This window comes from Lagopus muta, chromosome 14 (assembly GCF_023343835.1).
Source record: "Lagopus muta isolate bLagMut1 chromosome 14, bLagMut1 primary, whole genome shotgun sequence".
Taxonomy (NCBI): domain Eukaryota; kingdom Metazoa; phylum Chordata; class Aves; order Galliformes; family Phasianidae; genus Lagopus; species Lagopus muta.
Genome location: NC_064446.1, coordinates 877,844 through 903,663, shown reverse-complemented (window position 1 = coordinate 903,663; position 25,820 = coordinate 877,844). Strand labels below are relative to the sequence as shown.

The 25,820-nt window shown below is 52.6% G+C and overlaps 2 protein-coding genes across 6 annotated transcripts; one reads left to right on the top strand and one right to left on the bottom strand.

Annotated features, from left to right (window-relative positions):
* Positions 1-279: 279 nt before the first annotated feature.
* ZMAT2 (zinc finger matrin-type 2) lies at positions 280-9,876 on the bottom strand. Its single transcript, XM_048960837.1, has 6 exons — positions 9,744-9,876; positions 6,957-7,050; positions 6,272-6,395; positions 4,893-4,966; positions 2,579-2,724; positions 280-1,090 (listed from the first exon to the last, which is right to left on the bottom strand). Exons 1-6 carry the CDS (start codon positions 9,759-9,761, stop codon positions 947-949), a joined length of 600 nt encoding a protein of 199 aa, XP_048816794.1. The 5' UTR covers positions 9,762-9,876; the 3' UTR covers positions 280-946.
* A 90-nt stretch (positions 9,877-9,966) lies between these two features.
* On the top strand, positions 9,967-25,777 carry HARS1 (histidyl-tRNA synthetase 1). Of its 5 annotated transcripts, none has more exons than XM_048960831.1 (13): positions 9,967-10,162; positions 10,243-10,362; positions 10,723-10,818; positions 11,536-11,601; positions 17,316-17,375; positions 19,080-19,187; positions 21,121-21,219; positions 22,066-22,159; positions 22,362-22,489; positions 22,588-22,830; positions 23,835-23,951; positions 24,709-24,855; positions 25,379-25,777. In XM_048960831.1, the coding sequence occupies exons 1-13, from the start codon at positions 9,998-10,000 to the stop codon at positions 25,436-25,438; spliced, it is 1,503 nt and encodes a 500-aa protein (XP_048816788.1). In that variant the 5' UTR covers positions 9,967-9,997; the 3' UTR covers positions 25,439-25,777. The 5 variants fall into 5 exon arrangements, with proteins under 5 accessions (XP_048816788.1, XP_048816789.1, XP_048816791.1 ...); XM_048960830.1 differs by lacking the exons at positions 9,967-10,162; positions 10,243-10,362; positions 10,723-10,818; positions 11,536-11,601 and adding exons at positions 15,117-15,251; positions 15,339-15,428; positions 16,302-16,421; positions 16,610-16,705 and having other exon boundaries at positions 17,250-17,375; positions 25,379-25,763; XM_048960832.1 differs by lacking the exons at positions 17,316-17,375; positions 19,080-19,187; positions 21,121-21,219; ... (4 more) ...; positions 24,709-24,855; positions 25,379-25,777 and adding exons at positions 11,779-11,886; positions 12,083-12,181; positions 12,501-12,594; ... (3 more) ...; positions 13,945-14,091; positions 14,233-14,918 and having other exon boundaries at positions 11,536-11,661.
* The last annotated feature ends 43 nt before the right edge of the window (positions 25,778-25,820 follow it).

The window sequence follows — 25,820 nt, the reverse complement described above, 5'->3', positions numbered from 1 at the left end:
ATGCAGCCTGGTCTGCTCTTGGAGCGCCTGATGGAAATGCAGGTCCCTGGTGCTGCCCATCCTTCCCTCCCCCTCCTGATTTCTCACGTGCATCTGAAGAACCATAAAACCCCCAAAACTGCCTGCAGAGGGGAAAGCTGGCAGCTGAGCAAGCACCCCTAAGGGAGAGGACAGGCCAACTCTGCCTTCACCTCTGCCCCTGAAGGCCAGCAGCAGCCCTGTGCAGCACAGGAGGCATCGGCTCCCAAAACAAAGAAGGACTCAGACTCCCACCAAAGGGCCAATTAAAACGATCCTTTTATTCTGGGCAAATGGCACACGCTGTTCACGTTCTCTATCCTAGATCAGCCCCGGGGAGGAGCTTCTCCCCTGGATTAAAGATATCAAAGTTATGGCACAAAACACAAAGAAAACCAGGGGGGTACCCCTCACAGATAAAATACATCAGTAACCCGGACTCCATGCAGCCCCCAGCTCTGCTTAGCACAAGCCAAAAGGTTCAGGCTGTACAGAGCAGCACTGCTCACCGTGGCACAATTCCTTCAATTTCGTGATCCAGAAAGAAACCGAGCGCCGCTCTGCACCTCACGACCTCGCAACAGTGATGGGCAGCTGACAACTGAAAGAATTCTGAACAATGCCACCTGTACAGAACTGCTGCGCTTTATTGACACAAAACTGCACCCAGCAGAACGGTTCCCCGCACACACAAGGCTGAAGAGCACTGATGAGCAGCCAGATCTAGGACACAGAAGGAGACGGGAAGCTAAAGGCAGGTGGAGTTTGTTCTGCAGCACAGGTAGAGCACAGAATTGCTTTTCAACTCCTCTGGCCAACTTCTACTGGGAGATTTACATACGAGTCCTCAGTCAAGTCTTAAAAGAATTATCCAGAGTCCCCTGGGTAAAAACAATCTGCTTCAACAAAGAACAGAGTCCACAGCTTCTCAGTGATTCTTTTTGGTTGAGCCGAAACCGGAGAAGCCCATCACAGCTGCCATTTCGTCATCCTCTTCAAAAGTCAGATCTTCCTCTGCCCTCCTTTTCTTTTCTCTCTGCTTCTCCTTCTTGTAGGCTTTGGCCTTTTCCTCCTGCAGCAAGGAAGAGCACAGCAAAATAATCTGACCTTCCTGAGCTAGGTAAGCTTCAAGACACCGGGCACTGCACGGTTAACACAAAATCCAAGTCCTACCAGCATAACCCAAATTGCATCTGAAGAAATAAAACAGCCAGCAGAAATCTTGTCCTGCAGCCTCCCAGGAGGTTTCCCACTGCCTACAGACCACCCACTTCCACCCCAGGAGGGAAGTCGCACACAGAGGATGCAGCCAAAGCAAAGCACCATGAAATCATCAGCTCTCACTTCCAAGCACATGACAGAGGTTTCACCTGGCATCAACACTGAGAAGGTGAGAAGGGGCTGCTCGTAAAGCAAAAGGCATTTTCATCACTCGAGGGCCGTGATGTTGAATGCCACTGCCTGCTGGCTGTCAGTGTGGCAGAGTGACAGCTGCTCACTGGAACAGAAGTTGAGCTCTGAGTGGCTTTGGGGGTTTTGGCATCGAAGAGCTTGCAGGGCACTAATCAAAGTGCTTTGCTCTGTAAGGATCACAAGCCCTGGAATGGGGCCAGGCTGGTGCTGGGCGACACACAAGTATGGCTCCAGCTCCCAGCTTAGCAACTCATCCTGCCATTCCCATCACCATCCACCGCTCTGCAGCTATTGAAGACAGCCAGGCCCTGGAGAAAACAGCACCAAAAGCTGCTGCTGATGATTTCTTTGTTGTCATGCATAGATTGGCAACAGTTTTTCTACCCACTGCATGCTAAGGCACCGTCTCCTGCCTCCCTCAGGCCAAGCAGGCTCAGCAGCACCAAGGCCTGCTTCAGGACAGAGCACAAGTGCCAAACATCAGGGCTTGCACATTGCAAAGCAAAGCTGGGAGCTTCAGCAGGGAGACTCAGACATGCAGCACGTCTGGTTTTCATGACTGCTGATGAAGGGGAAGCATGCAGAGAAGCTCCTTAACTGTCAGAACTCTGTCAGTTGTTCCTCAGATAATAAACTTGATCTTCATTTCAGTGAACTGGCACTTAAGCCGAGGTTTGAGGGGAATCTGATGCCCTTCATTGCTTCCACACACAGCACACAAAGCCCCGCTTCACTTGGGGAGGCCACACAAAAGCAGTGTGCCACATGGAGAAGGAATCAGCAATCCCCAGAACCATGGCACACCTCACAAAGGCCAGGGACAAGTATTCTGGTCTGTCTATCAGAGCACGTAAATGCAAATACAAGTAACGGGACACAAAGAAGGTGTACTGTCAGGGCTGCAGTACTCCTAGTAGAAACTTCAAGTATCAGAAGTAAGGAGCCTCGTGCATAAAGAAGAAAAAAGGATTTCCAGGGACCACAACAGCTATTATTTTTAAGAAAAGAAGCAGCAAGGAAACAGACCCACTCAGAGCAGCAGCTAAGAAGCCCACACCATCGAGCACAAGGTCTCTGCTAAACAGGATAAGGAGCCAGGGCTGCTTTCCTCAGGGGTTCTGCTTTGCCAGCTGTTGCCCACACTCACCTCCTCACGGAGTTCCTTCATCCTCTCCTCGAAGTCATAGTCCTTCTGCTTCTCCTCCATCTTCTTCTTGTTCACCTCAAAGCGCTTCTTCACCTGGTCCAGCGTGGAGCGCTCCACCCGCATGGACATGCCCAGGTTTCTCTGGTCTGGAGGAACACAGCCAGCCATGTTCAGCAACATCCTTAGCCTCTCAAGGTCTGCACACAGCACCCCTCCTTGCTCCCAGTCCAGCTATCTCAGCACAGCACCCTGCTGCCACTCAAAGCACAGGGAGCAGCTTTGTCCTCACGTTCTCGTGCAACAGAGATCAGCACGGCACTGCACAGTGCCCAGGGCAGCCACCTCCCAGCTCCATCCTCCCCTAAGGACACACCAGGGAACTCAGATCCAGCCTGGAGGCTCAACACAGCAGTGCCCTCTCCCCCTCCTCCCTAAAGGCACACACTTCCTGCCTTCCTTTGGCTCACGCTGTGTGCATTGGGATTTCTCACAGCAGAGATGAGGTGGGATTTAGGGGTGTGCCAGAACCCAGACAAGTCAGTGACTACAGCGATCCCTGTATTGCTCGTACCAAGGAGGAAGATGCAACCTTTTATTTTAAGGAATAAAACCAGCAAGCTGGCTTCCTTTGGCTGTGGGAGAAGCTAAGGAAGCAGCTCGCAATAAGAGACCCTGAGTACATGGGATGTTTCCAGCTGAAGTAAAGCAATGAAATATTAAGACAGGCCTTTAATTCAGTGTCTTTTTAGCGCAGGTTCCCACTGGTGAATGAGCCCAGTGGGAAAGAATCATCCCCAGCTTTGTCTGCAGCCCACCTTCCTGGTGGATCCAAACAGCCTGCTGATGTTAGCAGCCATGCACAGCTCTGTCCCAGCATTGCAGCACTAGAAAGCTCAAGCTGTGCACTATGAACTACCGAGGGTGCTGGTAGAACAATCAGATTTCAGTCAGTGGATCCCATTGCTCCCAAACTCACTCGCATTGTACAAAGAGCTATGCCACCTTCCCACCTGAGCTCAAGCCTTCATCTCAGGACCTTGCAAAGCCAGGCTTACAGATTCTCTCAGACAGACTTACAGACCTCTCATCATCAAAGTGCTTCTTTGTCATCCTCCTATTCCCATAAAAGTACCTGGCCTCAGTGCAATGGATTTCCAGCCTCAAGCTACAGAAAATTTGCCCTCAGCTCTTCTTTAAAGCCTCCCCATTTCTAAAATGTTCTGACCCCAAGGAGCAGCCTCCCACTAAAGAAAGGGAAGCTGAGTGTTCCTTTGTACAAGAGGCTGGATGGGTCTGCATCACATACATCACCATCTTTTTGAAAAAGAGTCATTTGGTGACTTACACAGAGACTCAAAATCACCTTTAGGAGCAGAACAGCATGCCAAGAGCATGTAATTTTGTCCTGTTGCTCCTCTACTTTCCCCACTCCCTGAATGTGCCAAGTAGAAGCAATACTGCCTCTGCGATGTGGGTCAGTTCAATGAAGTCCTGTTTTGACTGCATTCCACACTGTCCTCTTATTCAAGTAAAACACAGCAGAGAAACTGGCAAGAGAAAAAGAGTTCCCAGTTCTCTTTGGCTAAGTTAACTGCATGATCTCAACAACAGGGAAGAAGCATGAATCTGTGTGGCTTTTACCATATGTAAATATATATATGCTCTCTGGAAAGCCTACCTTTGTGTGATCACATCTGGACAGCTGCACAGGACAGCGCCACCAGCTGCATCACACAGCAACTCGGGGGTCATCCTTTCCCACCTTCTGATTCTGCCATACTTGAGCAAACCACGTCTTCCACCCTTGTGCATCCTGATTTGTGCCCTGCAGCTCAGGGACCAGCTGGACCTGAGCTTCACACTCATTCTACAAAAAGGAAGCTTATGATCCAAGCATAGGCTAGTGAAAGAAATCAGATTGGTGAGTGGTCCATACTTTTCACTTCTCTAAGAATTGATTTATGTTTCAATGCTATTAAAAAACAAAAATCTCTCTCCATATTTTCAGAGCAGACATCACAATTTGCTGACTCTGAACTTCATGCAGTGCTGACACTGAGTGGAAAAAATAATTCTGTCTAACCAGACTCACTATTTCTTCTGGGTTTATTCCACACAAACGGCCCATCAGCCTGGAGGAGTTGCCATGAGATGAAGACCACATCTCCACAGCTCTAAAGAGTAAACTCTGCCTACACCCCAATCACCAAAGCACATTTTGATCTACGTGTGAATGTTCAGCACTCAGAAACTGGTGATGCATGAAGGGGACAGCCTACAGGGTTGTCCAACAATGCAGAATAATTGTCCTTACGTTTTTTGCCATTGATGTGATCCAAGAAGTTAATGGAGTCTTTCACCACGCAGTCACAGACATTACAGTAATACCTAGCAGGAGAGGGGGAGAAAAAAAACCAACATTAACTCCAAAGCATGAGACAGACCTCACTATTTGAAATGACCTAAAATGCAAAATCTCCATGTTATTTGGACCTCCTAGGTCTAACGCAGACCACTGAATTCAAACCAATCCAATGCCACAACACCCAAAGTCCTCATTGGAGCAACTGAAACAAGCACAATCCCAGCAACTGCATCATCTGATCTCAGATAACCTGAAAGATCAGGCCTTTGTTTAGGACACGACTCTATCCAGGCTGAGAGGGGAGTTACCTCAGGGAAAAGACGTGCAAGGCCATAGCCCAGACTGACAGAGCAACCTAAGGCAACGTTGCAGTTACCAGCCCTGATGTTGATGCCACTCCAAGAGATGATATAAACCAGAAAGGGCTGAATCATAACAGTGATGGCCATGGATGCTTGCCCTTCCAGTTGCAAAGAACAAGGTGGAATGGTCTCTGTAACATCCCAGTGCTCAGCTGCCTTCCTCCACAGCAGGACAGGACACACAGCCCAGGATTCCCCTTGGATTCTCACTGCAGCCTGCTGTAGGCTCTCACAAGGCAAGTCTTCTCACACCTGTCACCTCGCAGGAGCAGCTCCCTGCTTTCCACCCATCTTAACAGCTTTGGCACAGCTGGCATTTCTATCCCTGGCTACTGTTCAGAGCTGTCTGGTGCTGTCCCTGGCACTACTGACTGCTAAGCTACAACAGTGAGGCACCAACAGGCATACTCTTCAAAAGGCACCAATTTAATGCATGCTCTTCAGCATCTGGATGGCTTAGGGTAAGCTAAGAACCCTTTCAGCCTTTGGCCAAACATGTCTCTATTTTTCACAGGGGAGTAGGACAAAATAACCTTTAAAGGTCCCCTGCAACTGAAATGATTCCACAATTCTATGATCCACACACACAGCAACCAGATGCCACTCCTCAGAACTGCTGTCAGGATCTCTCATTCTCCCACTCCCTGTGCCTCATGCCTCAGTGCAGGCAGCTCTCCTGACTAACAAAACCCAGGTGGGAAGCAGAGATCTACCTCAGCTGTTTCTACAAGAGGGCAAAGCAACACTGATCTCAAGCCATAAGACTGGAAGTGGCTCAGTTTGCTGTGCCTGTTCCACACGTTATCCTGAAGACAAGGTTTAGGTACAGTGCAGTGCAGCACTATCTCACCAGGCTCAAACACGGGGGGAAAATACCCACCAGCACTCTGTAAGGGCTCACAGCTTTATCACCGGCCCCATTGTTATCAACACAACTCAGGTTCCAACAAAAAGGGCAGCACTTACCCTCCCATCTCTGACTGAGGGGTAGTTTTGGTAATGACAATGGTTTTCCCCAGCTTCGATTCCAGGTCCACCTTGTAGTCCCGGTGCCGCAGAAGTTCCCTTTTGACAGGCTGGGCTGGTTTGCCTAAAACATAAGCAAAAGTCTCAGGCGTCTATGAGAAAAGGTCAAGCTTGCCCTGCTGGATTTCATGCTGCCCTTGACAAAGGAGTCTGCCAGAAACCCAGGAACCATGCGATTTGTGCAGAAATTGCACTCGAGTTTTTGTTCGCTTTGTTGTTTGCTTGGTTCTTGCTTCTGAGGTCAGTAAAGGACACCACTCATTAGGTAAGTGAAAATTAAGACTGCTAGAAGAAACAGGCAGATCTGGGAAGCATCTCCAGCTCTGACTTGGGTCGCTCTTGAGGTCTCCCTGTTTCCAGGGGCTGATTATTCCTCTCCCTCCACAAAAGAACAGGCCAACAGAGACAGAGATTTTCAGTAATTATTTTTGCCAGGGAAAAAAAATAAAAAATAAAAAATCAGTGGCTAGCAAAGGAATAAAAGGATTGGAGCAAACCAGCCTTGAATTGCTTCTGTTTCCCTTTGGGATTTCGTTCCTAGCTGCTCCATCCCTCCCAAGAGGGTTTGGGTGACTCACTGCCCAAGAGCACAGCTCGCCTGCAGTCAGCACACTGCACTACTCACCATCTTTCTTTTCTCTCTCCTCCGTGAGCCGCTTCTCTGCAAGTTTCTCATATTCATCCTTGTCCCACTTTCGGCGGAAGTCCAAGTTCTTAGTCTGAGAAAGAAACCAAGTGCATTAGCATTACCCTGCAGTCTGATTAGCTCCAAGGGGAAGGAAAGGTACGGAACTGCTTGCCCTGTAAGGCCACTGCAGTGACTCAGGGGCACTGCACTGCATTCCCACGTCCTTTGTTTTCATATCCAGGGAGTAACACGATAACACTGAGCATCCTATATCTACTTGTAGAAGGATTTCTTAGAACTGAACAAAGTACTGAATTTATTTCAGTAGTTCCCAAGATGGTCACCCAGCCCCTCCTTCTGAAAAACAGGCACAAAGGGCACCGAAACTGTCAGACCCAAAACTGCACAGGCACCACCTGATGTACACGAGGCAGTCGTGAGCAGATTGCACACACTGCCTCCAAAGACTGCACCTCAGTTACAAACACCAGGCGAGGAAGACACAGAAGCACAGCAGAAGGATGCTCCCTGCTCTCAAAGATATCAGCAATACATTTACCTGTCATGGGAACCAAAGCACTGAATTTTCTACTGAATCACAGGAACCAGTTTGAGGTTTTTTTAAACTGAGACATGCATGGGAGCAGAACAGAAAAATCTCTGAACGCTCCAAAAGTCAAAGTGGGACGTGGAAATATTAGGAAAGGTTACTGTGAAACACACAGCGAGCTGCCCCACTCCTTTAACTCCCCATTTAAGTCAATCAGGGAAGGGAAGTAACATCCTGAAGGCAGCCCGGCCCTCCATCAGCCCCTGGAAGCACTTTAACCTGGGAATGACAGAGTAAACTGTGTGAAGAGAGGCAGAATTCAGGTAAAGCTGGCACCAGATTAATAAGAGGACCAGGGTAAAAATCCCCCACGCCCAGAAGAACAGACACCACTGCTGAGGGCAGCAGCGACTGGCCAAGAATGCTTTCTTCTATTTACACACCAACCTGGCACAGCACAGCACCTCCCCAGTGACTGCCCAGCAGGCAGCGAGGGCCACAGCCACCACACCTGGCAACGGTCAGAGCTTACAGCTCACACACTGCTCTGCCCTCCTGAGAAGCTCTCTCCCATACAGCTGGAAAGCTGCATCTCACTTGGAACTGCAGTGAGAGGCTCTTGGTTTCATATTGAAAAGAAAAAAGTACAGATGTATTTTAAAACACCTCCGGGAAAAGAGGACCCACACCCACCCACCACCTCTCTGCTCAGCCAAATCAAGAACCCAATCACAATCCAAAGAAAATAAATCCCATTTGAAGCTATAGCAGCAGCAGCAGCAGTCATTTAATGGTTTCTCCTCTGGCAATCCTTCAAATGGAGTGAACAACTACTGATAAGAACGAAAGTACCTTAGGGAAGCGTAGAAAAATTCTCATTTATTCCTAGAGCTTCTAAAGCACTTTAAGCATGTCATAACAGGTTTTATTAACCACCCTGAGCAAAAGACAAGAAAATATCACAGAGTGCAAATTAATGTTTTGGGGTATTTTCCAGAACCTAGATTCTCCTGCATAGCAGCACATTATCACAAATCATAGCCTCCCAGAGCCCCGAGAGGAGACAACTGGCTGCTCTACTCTCCTGTTGTAATAAAAGGGAAATTGCTGTTCATGGGTCTTTTACCATCTCCCCAGTGCCGGCGCAACGAAAGAAAGCAAACCCAGCTGTGAGCTGGGGATCTCTGACAAGATCTTGGATAGAAGTTATCCAAAGAACTTTTTTTTTTCTTAATTGTTCTGATGGAGGCAAGGATTGCTGCAACGCCAACCTCTTTTCCTAAGAGTATTTCCCAAGTAAGTAATGATGAGAAAACAAAACTGCCCCACAGCCTCGTGTTCACTGTGGATGCTGGCACCAAATGACTGACCCAGTATTGGTGCCAAAGCCCACGCAAGGGCACGGGAGTCTCTGCCCCAGCTCCAAGTAACAGGGTCATAACCTTAAGCAGCTAAAAACAAAACATCAGCTCCTCATTCCTCTGCAAGCATTCTGCTCCATCTGCTCTGCCAACATTGCTTCCTTTCAGCAAGTGGCTTCAAGCAAACAAAAGATTTACCAAGGAAGCAGAAGAGCACAGCCCTGCAGTGCTGATCCATTCTGGGTATTAGAGGAGCTGTTTGAACCAGCCTGGCTCTCCAGTCAGGTCACACCAGCACTATTTGCCTCAATCAGCCTATTTCCAACATCAAATCCCGCAGGTCCACAAAGGCAGCAAGACCTCGCTGCCCCACCACACCAACCAACAGACCCACAAAGCAATCGCATCACACAGGAACAAAGCAGAGAGGCAGCAGGCAGACGCCTCAGCACACGGCAGGATAGGCCCTCATCCACCGCCCGGAGGGGCTGGAAAGCAGCAAGGCGGGACGGGAGGCGACAGCGGGGAGGGGCTGCCCGCACACCGCCGGGCAGGTCCGATCCTTCAGTAGAAGAAAGGGTGCTCGCGAGGCAGGCCGGGCCCCGAGAAGAGAAGACGGGGGTCGGTCTCACCCCCCCTTCAACCTCTCGGGGTTCCCGAACGTCCCGCGGCCGCACGCGGAGCGGAGGAGGCGAAAGGCCCCGCCGCGGCCCCTCTGGACGGCTCTGACACGCGGCCCGCCCGCAGGCCCCGAGCCCGGCCCAGCTGCGCCGGGGCTCTGAGCCTCCCGCGCTTCCAGAGCGGCCGGTCCCGCTGCGGCCCTGTCCGCGGCCTCTTGGAAGGAGGGAGCGCGGCCCAGCCGGCGGCACTCACCCCGCTGCCCGACGCCATGTTGAGCTGCAGGCGACGAGGAAACGGGAACTGTCGCACCGTGCGAATTCGTGTCGTAAAGCAAAGCAGAGCCGCCCAAACACCAACGAGTACGCCGCGCTTCAACCTAGAGCGGCGCGACGGGCCGCCATTTCCGGTCTCAGCCGCCTGCCATTGGCTGTCCGGCCGGAGCGCCCCGCCTCCAGCGGTGCACTGGTCTCGCCCCGCGGTGGGAACTCGATGGTCTCGGTTTGGCCATGTTGCGGGTGCTCTCCGTCGCCGCGGCCGCCCGTCGCCCACTTCGGCTCCCCCGGCCCTGCGCGCCCCCTGGCCCGCTGCTGCTCGGGCTCCTCTGCCGGCAGGTGCGGGCGGCGGCGGGTTCAACCGGTGCTGAGCATGGTTCGGTTCTGAAGACGCCCAAGGTAAGGGCGGTACGGCACGGCGCCGTGCGGTGCGCTCGGGGCTGTCCCGGCGCTCAGCGGCCGCTCTTCGTCCCGCCCAGGGCACCCGCGACCACCACCCCGCGCAGATGGCGCTCCGAGAGCGGCTCTTCCGCACCGTGGTGTCGTGCTTCAAACGGCACGGGGCGGCAGCCATCGACACCCCCGTGCTGGAGCTGCGGGTGAGGACTTAGGGCCGCGGTTCGGGGTGCGCTGGGAGGTGAGGGGTGTCCGCCGGGGTTCCCCAGTGGGAATGGGGTGCCCTTCTGTCCTATGCGCTTCTTCCGGGGCACCTCACCCTGTACCCTGTCCTTTATACAAGGGGTTGGGAATCTCCAGGGGGATGGGGAGGCCATGCTGCTCTCACCTCGCAGACCAAAAAATAAACATCCTGCCTCAGTGACGGCTCACAGCTGAGCTTTGGGTTGGGGTCAACTGCTCAGAGGTCGCTGACTCCCCCACTTGTCATCTGTGCTGGGGACTGCAAGCTTTGTGTCTGACAGTGCCTTGCCTCCTCTGACAGTCACCTCGTTTCTCTCTAGGAAATGCTGATGGAGAAGTATGGAGACAACTCGAGGCTCATCTATGAGCTGCAGGATCAGGGAGGAGAGCTGCTGGCCCTGCGCTATGACCTGACCGTATCCTGCCTTTACTGCACACAGAATATGCAGCTTTGGTGGCAGGAGCAGAGACAAACTGAGATTACAGCCTCCTCTGCCTAGTTTAAAGACATTAGGTACATCATCCATGTCCTGGCCTGTCTGCAGATCCTAACTTTTTCCCATCAAGATGGCTAAAAGCTCCTTCCTACTAGAACCAGTGAACATCCTTCCAATCAGTCTGGTATCTGCAGCAAAGCTACTCTCTCATCCCTAGTCTGTGCTCATCCAGTGTGCTCCACACCGCTGGTCATACTGCTTCCTTGTTACAGTGCCCAGCTCTGTGCCCTCCTGTCCAGGCTATGCCACCTTTCCGATAGTTCTGAGAAAGCAACAGTGTTTGCTGCACGTAGAAAGCAGGCATCCATCCTGGGCCTTCTCCATCTCCACAACATGCCTAAAAACCTATAGAAACACTATATGTTGTGTTTTCTTTGTGTCACACCTTAGGAAAGCAAAACGAACTGGTAGAACTCTATGTTGGCAAGGTGTTGATGTGCTGTGATTGTGGAGCAAGTGCAGTTGTGCTACAGGAGCGCAGTGTTCTCATGATAGTGGTACTCATCTTCAGCCAGGCTGTGCTTCCAGTGTTTGTACCTGCTCTGGAGGTGAGACGAAGACGGGGAGATTGAGGTTTATCTTTCTGCACCTCAGAGGATCTTCCTCGTTCCCATCCTTAACTCTTCACTCCCCCAGGTGCCCTTCGCTCGCTACTTGGCAATGAACAAAATCACCAATATCAAGCGCTACCACATCGCAAAGGTGTACAGGCGGGACAACCCGGCCATGACCAGGGGCCGCTACAGGGAGTTCTACCAGTGCGTGAGTGTTGTGGTCCTGGGCCAGGGGAGGGGGGAGAGTGCATGGGTGAACAGCTGAGAGCCAGGCTTCAGCAGCTGCCCAGCTGTGCCAGAGTCTCTGCCTTTTCTTGTGCCTCAGGATTTTGACATTGCCGGCCAGTATGACCCTATGATTCCTGATGCTGAGTGCCTGAAGATAATGCATGAGATCCTGAGCGAGCTGCAGATTGGGGATTTTCTCATTAAGGTGAGACCAGAGCCAGGTATTCTATACAAGTTTGTGCCTTCACTTCCTGGCTCTAGAGTGCTGTGGGATTGAGACACCAGTCAAAGGACGCAAGCAGACTCCCAGCAGCTGTGCTTCTAGCACTCCTTGCACAAGGGCAGGAGGAAATTGCAGTAGAACATCTTTTCTGAGCTAAGCATGCTTCTCCAACCCCCAGGTTAACGACAGACGAATTTTGAATGGCATGTTTGCCATTTGTGGCATCCCGGAGAGCAAACTTTCAACTATGTGCTCTACTCTGGACAAGCTGGACAAGGTAAGCACTGTGTTCCTACAGCAGGTCACTTCCAGTCTCGGGTTGGATGTCAGGTGCAGGGCACTATCATAATAATTAAGCCATTACTAATTGTAAAGGACACAAAGAGATTCTGGGCTGATATCAATGGCAAAAAGTAAGACCTGGCATTTTCACTGATCTTAGTTAACAATCTGTGTGAGATACACAGAGATCATTAGTAAGGACTGCTCACGGACAATTATGTTACATTATAGCATATGTGCTGGATACAGGGGCCTCTGGAGACTGTGTCTGATGCGAATGTTCTGCAGTGACAGATGCTCTTTATTCACCTTAGATGCCATGGGAGGAAGTGAGGAGCGAGATGGTGGGAGAGAAGGGACTCTCACCTGAGGCTGCAGATCGCATCGGGGAGTACGTCCAGCTTCACGGTGAGCACGGTGGGATCCAGCCCTTGCCCTCCCCCCTGCTCTGCTGCGCTGCCCACGAGTGCAGCTGCTCTCCTCCATGCCAGGCAGGCCAAGGCCAGTGTCCTGGGCAGGGATGGAGGGGCACAAAGCAGCACACGCAGCAGCCTGGGTCGTTGCAGGTGCTGCCGCGCTGGCTGAGCTGAGACACAACTTGTCCCTGCAGGTGGCCTGGACCTGATTGAGCAGCTTCTCCAGGACCCAAAGCTGTCGCAGAACAAGCTGGCCAAGGAGGGGCTGGGGGACATGAAGCTGCTGTTTGAGTACCTGACGCTGTTTGGCATCACGGGGAAGGTGAGGAGGAGCAGAGCAGGAGGGCTGCTGCCCTGCTGGCTGGGCAGCCGTGGGTCCGCGTCCACAGTTGCTGAAGGGGCTTCTGTTGTGTCCTGCAGGTCTCCTTTGACCTGAGCCTAGCCCGAGGCCTGGATTACTACACGGGGGTGATATATGAGGCTGTCCTGCTGCAGCAGGAGAATGACCATGGAGAGGAGTCAGTCAGCGTTGGGAGCGTGGCTGGAGGCGGTCGCTATGATGGCCTGGTGGGAATGTTTGATCCCAAGGGACGGAAGGTGCCGTGTGTGGGGGTCAGCATTGGGATTGAGCGGATCTTCTCCATCCTTGAGCACAGAATGAAGGTAGGAGCTGCTGGCAGTGTTTTGTATGGGGGTGGGCTCTCAGAAGTAGTTATTTGTAACTTGAGCTCCACAGTGTTGAGGAGGGAAGGATTTTGGAGGTGAGGATGAGTCATCTCAAGCCTAAACATCCATGCAGAACATAGATTCCATCAGGTTACAGTTGTGAGCAGCATTTTGTACAATCACTAAAGAGGTTTCAGAGAAAGCCCCTTAGTTATTTTTAGGTCTAGTGTGATGAAATATGTGAGCTGCTGCTACTAGATGAGCTGCTAGCCTGCTGACACAGGCGCTTCCATGAACACGTCTGTCTCCACAGGCTTCAGGGGAGAAAGTCCGAATGACTGAGACACAAGTGATGGTGGCTACACCTCAGAAACATTTACTCAGTGCAAGACTGAAGCTCATCTCTGAGCTCTGGGATGCAGGAATCAAGGTAAAATCAGGGTGTGGGCTTGGTGCTGGAAGGAGTCAGGGAGGGAAAGCCTCAGTGAAGTTTTAGCAGAGCCTGACTCTGCTGGCTGGCTGTGCAGCATCAGGGTCTGCATGAAATCCAGAGACCCGAGAGCACTAAAGGCAACTGCTGGCTGCAGGAGCAGTGAGATTTCTGTGGAGTTGTAGTGCCTGCTGTTTTGTTCCAAGAGCCAATTTGCACTGATGATTCGCCACTGCTTCCTTCTAGGCAGAAATGATGTACAGAAAGGACCCTAAACTGCTAAAACAGCTGCAGTATTGCGAAGACATGGGCATCCCCCTTGTTGCCATTATAGGAGAGCAGGAGCTGAGGGATGGAGTTGTCAAGTTGCGAGATGTTGCAACAAGAGAGGAGGTGAGAATGTCTCTACAGCAAGTTTCAGAGGTGTTCCCAAAATCCAGCTGCTCCCAAAAGGCTCTGGGTTTTCCTGGAATTCCACTGGAGAGCTGTATTGTGGATCTGGCAGATAACTGGTCCTTTCTGCTTGCTTTGTAGGTTGATATCCCAAGAGAACAGCTTGCTGCTGAGATCAGAAGAAGGCTGGTGCCCTAGCACTTTCCTGTCCTGAGCTGCACAACTGGAAACCCCACTGCCCATAGCCATTACCTTCCTGCTCCTCAAAACCCTGTGATTAGGATTGCGTGGCAGTCTCAGGCCGTGGCAGCGGGCAGAAGGAGCAAGCAGGTTTTAAAAATCACGTGTAGTGCCATACCTTGGTTAATGGCTGCTGGCCAGGCTGAGCTTCTGTGCCCTGAACCAGCATGATGTGAGGCTGAGCAGGAGGTCAGTGCTGGCGAACAAGGTGGCACAGCGAGGGCAGGCAGACTGGCACAGCAGATACAGCCAGTGAAAGCCGAGCCCCTGCTTGCCTCGGGGCAGGGCTGGCTGCGCACGGCAGCACCTCTTGCCTTACGGACGGGGCTGTGCTGCTGCTGGGAAGCTGCAACGCGGCCTGTGAGCGCTGTGAGGAGCCGGCCGCGCTGTGCAGCCAGGCTGGGCTGCGGGCAGCCGAGGGCCGCTGATGGTGACCGCCGGCGTGGGGTCCGGTGAGACCTGACCCTCAGCGCCGGGAGCACGGGGCTGCGGTGCTCCTATAGGGGGTGGGCGGCTGGAGCCTCGTTGTATGATAGGAAATAAAACAGAAAGAAAGAAAAGGCTCCGCAGCCATCGCTCGGCCTGCTGGGTGGTCGCGGGGCAGCCCGGCGCTGTGAAGACGCGGGACCGGGAGCTGTCCGGAACGCTACTGCGCATGCGGAGTCCGGGGGGGGGGGGGGGGGGGAGGGGAGGGGAAAGGAGGCAATGCGCATGCGCAGTCCCGGAGCCGTCCGGAGAGGCAGTGTGCATGCGCAGTTTCGGGGACAAGGCAATGCGCATGCGCGGTCCCGGGAGCTGTCCGGAGCGGCAGTGCGCATGCGCGGCCGGGCACAGAGACGGCGATGGCGGACGAGGCGGCGGTGCGGGAGCAGGCGGAGGTGGTGCGGCGGCTGAAGCAGAACAAGGCCGAGCCCGACGAGGTGCGGCTGCGTTCTGAGGGGAGGGGCCCGGCGTGTGCGGGGCTCGCCGGGTTCATCGAGCTCACCGAGCCTTTCTTTCCCTCGCAGATCGCCAAGGAGGTGGCGAAGCTGCTGGAGATGAAGGCGCAGCTGGGCGGAGATGAGGGGAAGCACAAGTTCGTGCTCAAGACCCCCAAGGTGAGCTGCGCCGGGCGCCGTGCCGCTCCTCCTCGCTGTCCCGAGCTGCTCGGAGCACGTGGAGATGCGGGCAGCGGTCATAACGCTCAGTGCAGCTCTGCCCGGCTGCAGGCGTTGCTTTGTGCCGTTCCAGGAGCCTTCCCTGCGCGGCAGCCTGTCAGGATGCCTCCGGCTGCTGGGAATACGATTTGTGCTGGAGCTTCTTTGTTTCTTCGTATTTCAGTGCTAGCAGCTGACTTGAAAGCCACTGCTTTGGTGCTGAGGCGTGGAGATGGTTGCGGATACCATGAGTACAGGTTGCTCCTGTGTAAAAACCATTACTTAATGCCCGTGACTTAAAGGATGTGCTTCAGGACAGCCTCCCTTGTCCATTCCCCTGTTTTAGTAAACACTAACTGTGGTGCTGGGCCTGGGAAGAGAAAGGTCTCACTATTCAAATATGCAGAATGAGGATTTTGTGGCTCTCTGAGTGTCAGGAGAAGTGGTTTGTGTTCCCAGCCTGTACCAGCTGTGCCAGTGCACTGCTGCAAGCTCCCCCATTGCTGCACCGCCCCTGGGTGGGGAGCTCCTGCTGTCTGCCTCTGCTGATTGTCAGGCCCTTGAAAATGAAAGGAACAGTTAATTGACAGTGAGTTATGTGTGCCTGGGAACCTAAAGGCTGTCACTGCCATAATTCAGCGACTCCTAACAGTGGGGAGTAGTAAAAAGGGACCCATACTGGTGAATTTAATGATATCAAATTGTCAAAATACGGGCCTGATCCTTCTGGCCGTTTAAGCAATGGATTCTTTGCATCACTTCTCACATCTGTCTGCCACTACGTACTTCTAACCTAACGTGCTCTTTGCTTTTCTTTCCCTCACCTCGTCCCAGGGCACACGGGACTATGGCCCCAAGCAAATGGCCATTCGTGAGAGAGTCTTCAGTGCTATCATCACCTGCTTCAAGCGCCATGGAGCAGAAGTCATTGACACACCAGTGTTTGAGCTGAAGGTCAGTGAGAGTGCAACACATCAGCTGAGCTGATGGGGAGCTTGCACTTGGGAGCCACTCTTTATGGCTGAGTGTTCTCCTTCCATCTTCCGAGTGCTCTCCCTTTCTCTTTATTCTCTGTGCTCTAGGCTTCATCACTTGACACTGAAGATGCTGTTTGTTCGTGTCTTTTTTTTCTGTTTTTGTAGGAGACGCTGACGGGGAAATATGGAGAGGACTCGAAGCTTATCTATGATTTGAAAGATCAAGGAGGAGAGCTGCTGTCCCTGCGCTATGACCTAACTGTATCCTGCAACAGCCAGTGCTGAGGGGTTTTGTTATCTTTGCTGCCCTCCTTCTGTGGCTGCGCTGCCCAGAGCGGCAGGGAGGAGGGTGGGAGGTCAAATCTTTGGTATTGACCCCCTCCAGGCAGGGAGAATGTGAAAAGGTAACGTGGTACAGTGGGTGCAGAACTGCTGTTTGGTTATTTACGCTGCCTGTTGCTTAAATTAGTCAAAATAATGCTGGTAGGTAGAGAGAAGGAAGATCTCTGCTGAGCGGAGTTCTTTCTACAGCAGGGTATCCAGACCAGGTGAGGTCTAACCTAAGGCAGCACTGAAAGGTGCCCATTAGGTCGGTGTGGCAGGATGTGCGGGCTGTATCTGGGGTGTTTGTGGAGATCTTGAGGAGCTGCGGCCGGTCCAGCATCTCTTAGCTGTTGCTTTGACCAAAGGTGTGTGCCACGTGTGGTGCCGTGTGCCTGTGCTGGGGAGATAGCGAGGCTACAACGCTGCCCGTGACTGATAGCTGGGTGATCCCTCCTTCCCATCCTTAACCCTGTGGTCGCAGGTGCCCTTCGCTCGCTACTTGGCAATGAACAAAATCACCAACATCAAGCGCTACCACATCGCGAAGGTGTACAGGAGGGACAACCCGGCCATGACCAGGGGCCGCTACAGGGAGTTCTACCAGTGTGTGAGTGTGGCCAGCTGCAGTGCTGGAGGCTGGGCAGTGGTGGTGGGGATGTAGGACTGTGGCTGTTTTCCCGCAGCCACCTTCCCTGCAGCTCTGGGAAGCTCTTCTTCTCCATCGTGTTCCCCTTTGGGTTTGTAAAGCAGCTCAAGAGTGGGAGAGGCTGAGATCATTGGCTGTAGCACAGAGCAGTGCCTTGCCAGGGCTCCGAGCCATTGTGACCTCTGGGTACGGGTGGTGTTTTGCACTGTGGAGGGCAGCAGCTCCTTGCTCCATCTCACAGTGCTTGCCAGTTTGGTTGAGGGGAAGAATTCCCTTGGGATCCCAAATCTGGTTCGCATCTTGCTCACACGCTCGGCTGTTCAGCTCTTGCCAGATGAGCAACTTAGCCACAGCACCCATTGCTTCCATCCCATGCTTAGTCCGTTCTATTTCAAAGTAAGGAAAAACCCAGAGGCCAAATTACAGAACAAAGAAAGCAGTTTCCTTTGTGACTTTCCCAGACAAGTGTGGTAGCCCTGAGGAATGGATTTGTTCCACTGTGCTAACACCACTCCAAGGGCTCTGTGCCACAAGTAAACTTAAGTGAGAATATTTCTCTTTCCTCATGCAATTCCTGATGATACCTTCCAGCTTCTGACCTTGGTGGATTTCCTTTTTCAGACAACTTGGGGTATCTCCAGGGTCTCATTTGTAGGCTAACTGGGGAGTCTTCTTGCATCCGGGCAAAACTTGTGTTTGACAGTTCACTTTTCCTCGTGCCAGTGCAGTTCTTCAAGAGGTGGTGTCCTGTTTAAATGGGTGTCCCTACATACTGCTTTCTTCCCTTTCCCTAATGAGCATTTTGGAAACGTTTAGAGCAGTCTTCCTCTCCTAGCCTAGGTGGGTGAAGCTGTTACCTGCTCTCCCTGGAGGTGCTTTGCTTTGCTGCTCCCTGGTACCCAGCGTGCCTTGTAGCTCTTTTCTGCATCTTTATTAAGTGCGATTGAGCAGCCCTTGGATATTTGTGTGTGGTTTCTTTTTTCCCCAATGTCCTGCCCAGCTTCCATGGGGATTGCATCATCCTTCCTCACGTTCAGCTATCAGAGGACTGACTGATGCAATCACAATTCTTTCCTTCTCCATTGTCCCATTTTATTTTGGAAGCTCAGTGAAACTGCACTGAAATTTACTCACCATTCAGTTCCATGTCCCTAATTGTTCTTTAACTCAAAATCTGATAAAAAACTGCGTTTGTGGATTTGTAAATGAGAGGTGAACAGAACGTCTTTCCTGTTTTCCTACCACGGGGCATTGAAACGTCTTGCTGTTAAGCTGTAGCTGTGCATACTGGTGCTTTTTCTGCCAATCCATGGTGGAGGCCACTCAGAGTTTTTGATTTCATTTTCTGTCTTTGCAGCTGAAACTTTGGTTTTGTGTCAGTTGAGATCACTCCTGCTGTCTTATTCCCCCTGTGTGCCTTACCAGTATCTTGATTTGCTTGAAGGGGAAAATAAAAAAGAACGTTTTGAGGACCAAGATCTCCTTTCCTTTCTGATTCCTCTGTTCGGTTTATTTGTTCCTGATGCTCTCTCTGTCTTTGTTGTTGTTTTCCGCCCTGTTTTTGCTGCCTTTTGTAAACAAAGTGCTTTTAACAGCAGGGTGGAAGCTGTGGCTGCAGCCATACCAGCAGTGCTGAAGTCCTCTCTGCCTGTTCTTGTGCCTCAGGATTTTGACATCGCGGGGCAGTTTGACCCGATGATTCCAGATGCTGAGTGCCTGAAGATAGTGCACGAGATCCTGAGTGACCTGCAGCTCGGGGACTTCCTCATTAAGGTGAGGCCAGGACTGGATCCTCAGGCAGGTGCCTTTGGGCCACAGTGGGAAGCAGCCATGGTTGTACTGGGTGGTTGTAGCACCTGCCCGCTGAGGCCAGATCCAGAGCACTTGTCGTCTTGCCTCTCTGCCCTCCTGCAGTGTGTGTGCTGAAAGGCTGTGCTTCATCTCAGGACCTCTAAGGTGGGAATGCAAGGAGGTCTCCTGAGGCCATAATTAGCAGAGTTCTCTGTGGCATCTGCCATGGTCGCCTGCAAAACGTCTAGCAGTCAAGAAAAAAGCTGACTCTTACATTCACTGCCTGCAGTTAAATACCATCTCCAGCCCAGGGTTCCTGCCCTTGTCACAGCTATCTCAGTCCCTTTAGGAGGGATTTCTCCTGTGTGCCATGAGCAAACTCCTGCCTCCCATCAACTCCTTCCCAGCACTGAGGCCCCTTCCAGAGGAAGAGCAGTGCTCTAATGGGGATTAGGCTGATTGCCATGTGCTTCAAAACACCTCTCTTACCCTGGTGTGGCAGCACATGGTGCTCAGCTGGGATGGGAATCACAGAATCACAGAATTGTAGGGGTTGGAAGGGACCTCCAGAGATCATCGAGTCCAACCCCCCTGCCAAAGCAGGGAAGGCTGTAGGAGAGCAGTAGGTAGGAGGGCCTGGTGTGTAGGAGGTCAGCAGGGTTGCTGTGCTATGCAGGGAAAGAACAGTGTGGGCTGGGTGCTGCACCCTGAGCTGCCAGCCCTGCCCCGTGCTCGGTTACTTGCCCAGGGACCTGTCAGAGATGAGCTGTGCTTAGGAACTGCCTCTCCAGATCCAGTGCAGCTGGGTTGTGTTTGGCCAGTGGCAACAGAAAATGTCTTTGAGGATGAGCAGGCATCCCAGCAATGGGGAACAGCAGAATAACTTGTCTGCAGTAGGAAGAACTCTGTGTCTTCTGTGGGGGGCTGTTGGGATACACTGATGCTGGAGGGTTACATCCTCCCAAGCAGTCTTTGTTTCTATCTAATTTAACTGCGCGTGCTCTCGCTACCCGTGGAATGTTGAATTCAGCTAAGCTCTTGGTCTCAATTACCTTCTCTTACAGAACATAATTAAACCATGGAATTGACTTGCAGTGTCAAAAAAGGAAAAGGAAAATCTCACAGCAAGGTTTTAAAGTATCCAGTGTCCCTTTGTTCTTGTACTGGCAGTGCAGGGAACATAGTGAATTAATCCCCTAAGTCTGTGGTCTGTTCCTGAGCTGTTTTTACAAATCCACATATGAGATGATTTGTAGGCCCCTGTATTGGATCCTGTATTGGATTTAAATGCTAGGTTTGGTAGCATGAGCACTGCAGGAAGAGATCAGGGGCTGCCCTGATCTTGGTGGTACCTTGTGAATGATCTGCCTGTCTTTGGAGAGACCCACAAGCTTTTTCATCTCCCCTCCTGTAGTGAGCAGCTTGGTGGGTGCCTGGCAGTCAGCTGAGGTCAACCCATTGCAGTGCTACTGCTTTTCCTTCTTGCTGAGTGTTAGCAGCTCCAGGAGGAGGATGAGATGGCTCTCCCCAAGCCTGACAGCTTGACCTAGCTGGCTGCTCTTGGGGGAGAGGCAGCTTAGCTCCCCAGGAATGGGGAGAGAGGAATTACCCAGAAGCTGTAAACAGCAAAAAATGTTGGCAGCCTCCCCATAGGCTGATTTCAATTAACTATTAGTTTGATTCTTCTGCCATCCTTGCTTCTCTTTGCTGTTCTAGCTGACTCTGTCTCACCACCTTCCCACTGGGAGATAACCTGAACATCAGAACCCCAGAGTTTCTGGGGCACATGTTTCCCATGGAGGTAGGGTGGCTGCTAGTTTCTCTCTTCTGTGCTTAGAACTGGAGAGAAGAAAAACTGGGCTCATCTGAAGCACTTGCTTGAGCTCTGGTAAATGGCTTTCTCCTTGTCTCCCAGGTCAACGATCGGCGCATCCTTGATGGGATGTTTGCAGTTTGTGGTGTCCCAGACAGCAAGTTCCGAACGATCTGCTCCAGTGTTGACAAACTCGATAAGGTATGGGCTGCAGGGCTCTCTGAGTCTGTGTCCTGTGGGCTCTTATGAGGTCACAGCTGTGACTTATTCATAAATACTGCAGGCAAGCTAGTGCTGTTCTCGATGGGCAGTGTGATGTCTGGCATTCTGGCTGAGAGCGCAGAGCCTGCAGCAGCTTTTGAGCATGATCAGGACTTCAATGTACAGCACACAGTTGTGGCTGGTTTGGGACCTGGGAGAGACAGGGACGTCAGAGCTGCAGCAAAGGGAAGTGAGGAGAACACGTATGGGCAAGGTTACAATGTTCAGCAGGAGGCAGAGGAGTGCATTTGGAGTGAGAAGGTGTGAGAGACCAGAAATACAAGCCTGGAAAAAATGATCGGCAGCACTTTCCTGCCTTCTGGGCAGGGGAAGGATGGTCAGTTTGATGTATGCTGCACTGTGTGCAGCCTCATAGCATGTCTTCACTTTCATCTGCTGCTGTCATCAGTGCAAGGTTGTTTTCCTAGGAACACAGTTTGGTGCTGGTGCAGCATCCTAGCAGGGCACGTGCAGCCACAGGAAGAACATATTGCCCAGTGCAAGTCGTGGGGCCTTGAAGTTCTTGGGCAGCTTTGGTGACTGCAGGATTGGGATACAAAAACACCATGTGGAAGTGCAAGAGATGGAGTTACAACTGTGGCCTGAGGGCATTTAATCTGCTGCTTCTCTCATGAACCTTTTAACCACCCGGATGGAGCTCAGCACTGCAGAGATGTGCTGAGGGCAGGTGTTTGATCACCTGCATGGGGCAGTGCTGTCAGAGACCTTCCTCAGGAGAGACCACATCCCTGAGGCAGTGGTTGATATTGTTCTCCCCCCTCACAGATGCCATGGGAGGAAGTGAGGAGCGAGATGGTGGGAGAGAAGGGACTCTCACCTGAGGCTGCAGATCGCATCGGGGAGTACGTCCAGCTTCACGGTGAGCACGGTGGGATCCAGCCCTTGCCCTCCCCCCTGCTCTGCTGCGCTGCCCACGAGTGCAGCTGCTCTCCTCCATGCCAGGCAGGCCAAGGCCAGTGTCCTGGGCAGGGATGGAGGGGCACAAAGCAGCACACGCAGCAGCCTGGGTCGTTGCAGGTGCTGCCGCGCTGGCTGAGCTGAGACACAACTTGTCCCTGCAGGTGGCCTGGACCTGATTGAGCAGCTTCTCCAGGACCCAAAGCTGTCGCAGAACAAGCTGGCCAAGGAGGGGCTGGGGGACATGAAGCTGCTGTTTGAGTACCTGACGCTGTTTGGCATCACGGGGAAGGTGAGGAGGAGCAGAGCAGGAGGGCTGCTGCCCTGCTGGCTGGGCAGCCGTGGGTCCGCGTCCACAGTTGCTGAAGGGGCTTCTGTTGTGTCCTGCAGGTCTCCTTTGACCTGAGCCTAGCCCGAGGCCTGGATTACTACACGGGGGTGATATATGAGGCTGTCCTGCTGCAGCAGGAGAATGACCATGGAGAGGAGTCAGTCAGCGTTGGGAGCGTGGCTGGAGGCGGTCGCTATGATGGCCTGGTGGGAATGTTTGATCCCAAGGGACGGAAGGTGCCGTGTGTGGGGGTCAGCATTGGGATTGAGCGGATCTTCTCCATCCTTGAGCAGAGGCTGGAGGTGAGTGCATTGGTACTCAGCTAAGGCACAGGGTTTGCATTCTCCCCATGCATTTATTCCAGTCAAGCAAATGCTGAAGTGGGTCTCTGATAGAGAACCTATCCAGGCCTTGCTGTGTTCTGCAGCAAGAAGTCAAAATGACTTCAATCTCCTGTTTTCTCTGGCTTCAGATGTGATCCCTTTTCTGCAGTCCCCACTACAGCTCCAGCTGGAGGGAGCACTGTGATTTCCAGCTGTATGAGGTGCCTTGGTCAGGTGCCCCAGTGTTCCCCCTGCACTGGGCATCCCTGTGACCACACTGCTTTCATGGCCAGCCAGTGCTGCTCTGCAAGGTTCATGGGCAGTCTTGCTCATGTGCCCATCCTGCTGAGAGCACTACAAAGACCTGATAGGGGCTGGGTGTCCCATAGCAGGCAGTACAGTGCCTTTGTCAGGGTTTGAGGTACGATTTTCCTCTTCTCTCTTCCTCAGAGCTGTTCTACCAATTTGTTCTCAGTCCCGTTCAGTGGATGCTAAAAAGGTCTTGGTTAGGATTCCAAAACACTGCCATGCATTTCCCTCCCCCAGAGTCCTGTTGTGGGGAGAGCCCTTGGCATCCCGACCCAACTGAGACCGGCAGAGCTGGGACATCTCAGCTTGCTGTTGTTAGCCTAACCCACAGTTACTAGAGGCTGTAGAACGTGCAGCTGCTCTGTGCAGCTCCCACAGGGCCTGCTGCTCTCAGCCACTCTGAGCAGATCTCCCAGAGGCTGCAGGCCCTTGGGTGTGGAGAGACAATCTAGGCAGAAGTTGGCAGTGAAATCAGTCATCTCAGCACGTTCTCCAGCCTGTGCACACCTGCAAGCACAGAGAGGAGGCGAGGATAAGCACCAGAACATGGAACAATCACAGATATTGAGATTCTAGGATGGGTCTCTGGGCATTGCCCAAAGTGCGTGCTGTTCTTAGAGCTTTGGGTATGTCTGTGTGTCTGTAGAATCTTTTGAGTCTTGTCCACTTTCTAGGCCTCAGAGGAGAAGATCAGGACAACAGAGACACAAGTGCTCGTGGCCTCTGCCCAAAAGAAGCTCCTGGAAGAGCGGCTGAAGCTCATCTCTGAGCTGTGGGATGCTGGAATCAAGGTATAATCAATATAATATAATCAAGGTCAAGTCAGGAGCTGCCTGATCCGCTCTCTTATTTCTTATGCCCAGAAATGGACCACATCTGGCTTTGCTCTGGGAGGAAGGACTCACAGGGAGAGGGTGGGCAGCAGACACCTTTCTGAATGGAGCTTGCCTCTTCGTGTCCTAGATGAGATGTTTTCCAGGGGGTGCTGGGTGATACAACTTGCTTGGCCCTATACTGCTGCAGAAGCTGTTGTGGCTTTGCTCAGGATGGATTGTCAAAGCAGGGCAGCACTTCAGCCTCTGCTGAATGGCAGCTGTGATGTCATATGCCACTTCCACCAGAAAACAGGATGGTGCAGAGACTTGCAAGGAGGGGAGGAGCCTGGGCTGTGTTTTCCATTGTCTAAAAAGCCACGTGTGTCTGTGCACTGCTCCTGCTGCAGGCAGTCTGCCATGAGACCCAGCAGAGAAGGGATGCTCCATAGGGCTTCTGAGCCTCAGGAACACCACAGGTGTCAGTCCTGGTCTGACACACACTAGAGCGGACAACCTGGTGCTTTCCCAGGAGCTGCAGTGTCTTCCAAGTTCCTCTGAGCTGTTCTGCATTACTTTTTAGCTGCAGTGCCCTGCCTTTTGATGTCAGCCCGTCTGTACATACCTCCCATTCACGGGCTAGCAATTGGACTGGCCTGGGAATGCTGGTGGGACGATGGGGCACAGAGCAGCAGGCCAGTGCTGAGAGCAGCCTTGTGCTCTGGTTCCCTTCCAGGCAGAAGTACTGTACAAGAAGAACCCCAAGCTCCTGAATCAGCTGCAGTACTGCGAGGACACGGGCATCCCCCTTGTGGCCATTGTGGGAGAGCAGGAGCTCAAGGATGGAGTTGTGAAGCTGCGGGTGGTGGCAACCAGGGAGGAGGTGAGGCTCTGGTGACTCAGAGGGGGTGAGGGCTGCCCCACCTTCCATCCCAGCTTAGACCTGCCTTCCATGCCCTGTTCAGCCATAGGATCAGGTTCTGTAGAGCTCTGGGAACCGGTGCAGGCCCATACTTGGAGTTTGGTGCCCAGAGCTCAAGGGTCTGCAGTGAGGGAAGGTCAGCATTGCTCTATGGCTGCTTCCACGTTCCTTCCAGGGTATGGGAGGGTTCCCTGCTGGAACAAGGAGGGGGCCTGGTGGTCATCTGTGTGCTGGCCTCAGTTTTGGAAGGAGTGGAAGAGCGTTGTGCTTGGTCATTGGGTGGGAGCGTTACTTCTGTTGCTTACTGTCATGGAGCAGAGCCCAGCTCTGTCTATGCTGCTGCCTGCTTGATCCCCATAGAGGGACTGGTGCCACGGTGGCACAGTTTCATCAGCCAAAGGCCGTGAATTACGGCATGGGCCAGCAGGGACCACACAGCCAGCTGCTTGCCTTGTAATTATGGAGCCTTCTGCTTTCTGTGTAGGTCAACATCCGCAGGGAGAGCCTCGTGGAGGAGATCAGGAGGCGAACAAGTCAGCTTTAGCTCCCACCTGGACAGATGAACAGATGTGAACAGATGTGCTCCTGTAACCTCAGGCTGCTTGGCTCCACCACCCAGCCAGCTGGCAGCAGGTGCAGGGTCAGGGAAGCCTTTGGAGGTTGTATTTATTCTTTGTCTCGTGTCCTCCCTTCTCAGCAGGAGCAGGGAGGCTGCACTCCTGTGAGATGCCCGGCCCTGGGCTGTGTCACTGCAGAGATGTTTTGTGAGCACCTCTGGCACACGCTGCCCTCCCTCCTGGCTGCAGCTGTGCCATGACCAGAGCCCCATACTGCCAGCGGCCCCCAGGCTCTTGGCTGCAGCTCCTTGTGCCCTTCACGTTCAATGTGTCCGGCCCAGCGTTTCTGCTCTGGCTGCGGCGGGGTTG

Excerpts from the sequence above, each read along its gene's own strand:
- ZMAT2 (XM_048960837.1), bottom strand. Across the intron at positions 6,396-6,956 it reads GGAGAGAGAAAAGAAAGATG|GCAAACCAGCCCAGCCTGTC; the intron begins GTGAGTAGTGCA and ends CTTATGTTTTAG. Across the intron at positions 1,091-2,578 it reads TGAAGGAACTCCGTGAGGAG|GAGGAAAAGGCCAAAGCCTA; the intron begins GTGAGTGTGGGC and ends TCCTTGCTGCAG.
- HARS1 (XM_048960830.1), top strand. The coding sequence starts at position 15,174 with ATGGCGGACGAGGCGGCGGTGCGGGAGCAGGCGGAGGTGGTGCGGCGG. Across the intron at positions 16,422-16,609 it reads CACCAGTGTTTGAGCTGAAG|GAGACGCTGACGGGGAAATA; the intron begins GTCAGTGAGAGT and ends CTGTTTTTGTAG. Across the intron at positions 17,376-19,079 it reads ACAGGGAGTTCTACCAGTGT|GATTTTGACATCGCGGGGCA; the intron begins GTGAGTGTGGCC and ends CTTGTGCCTCAG.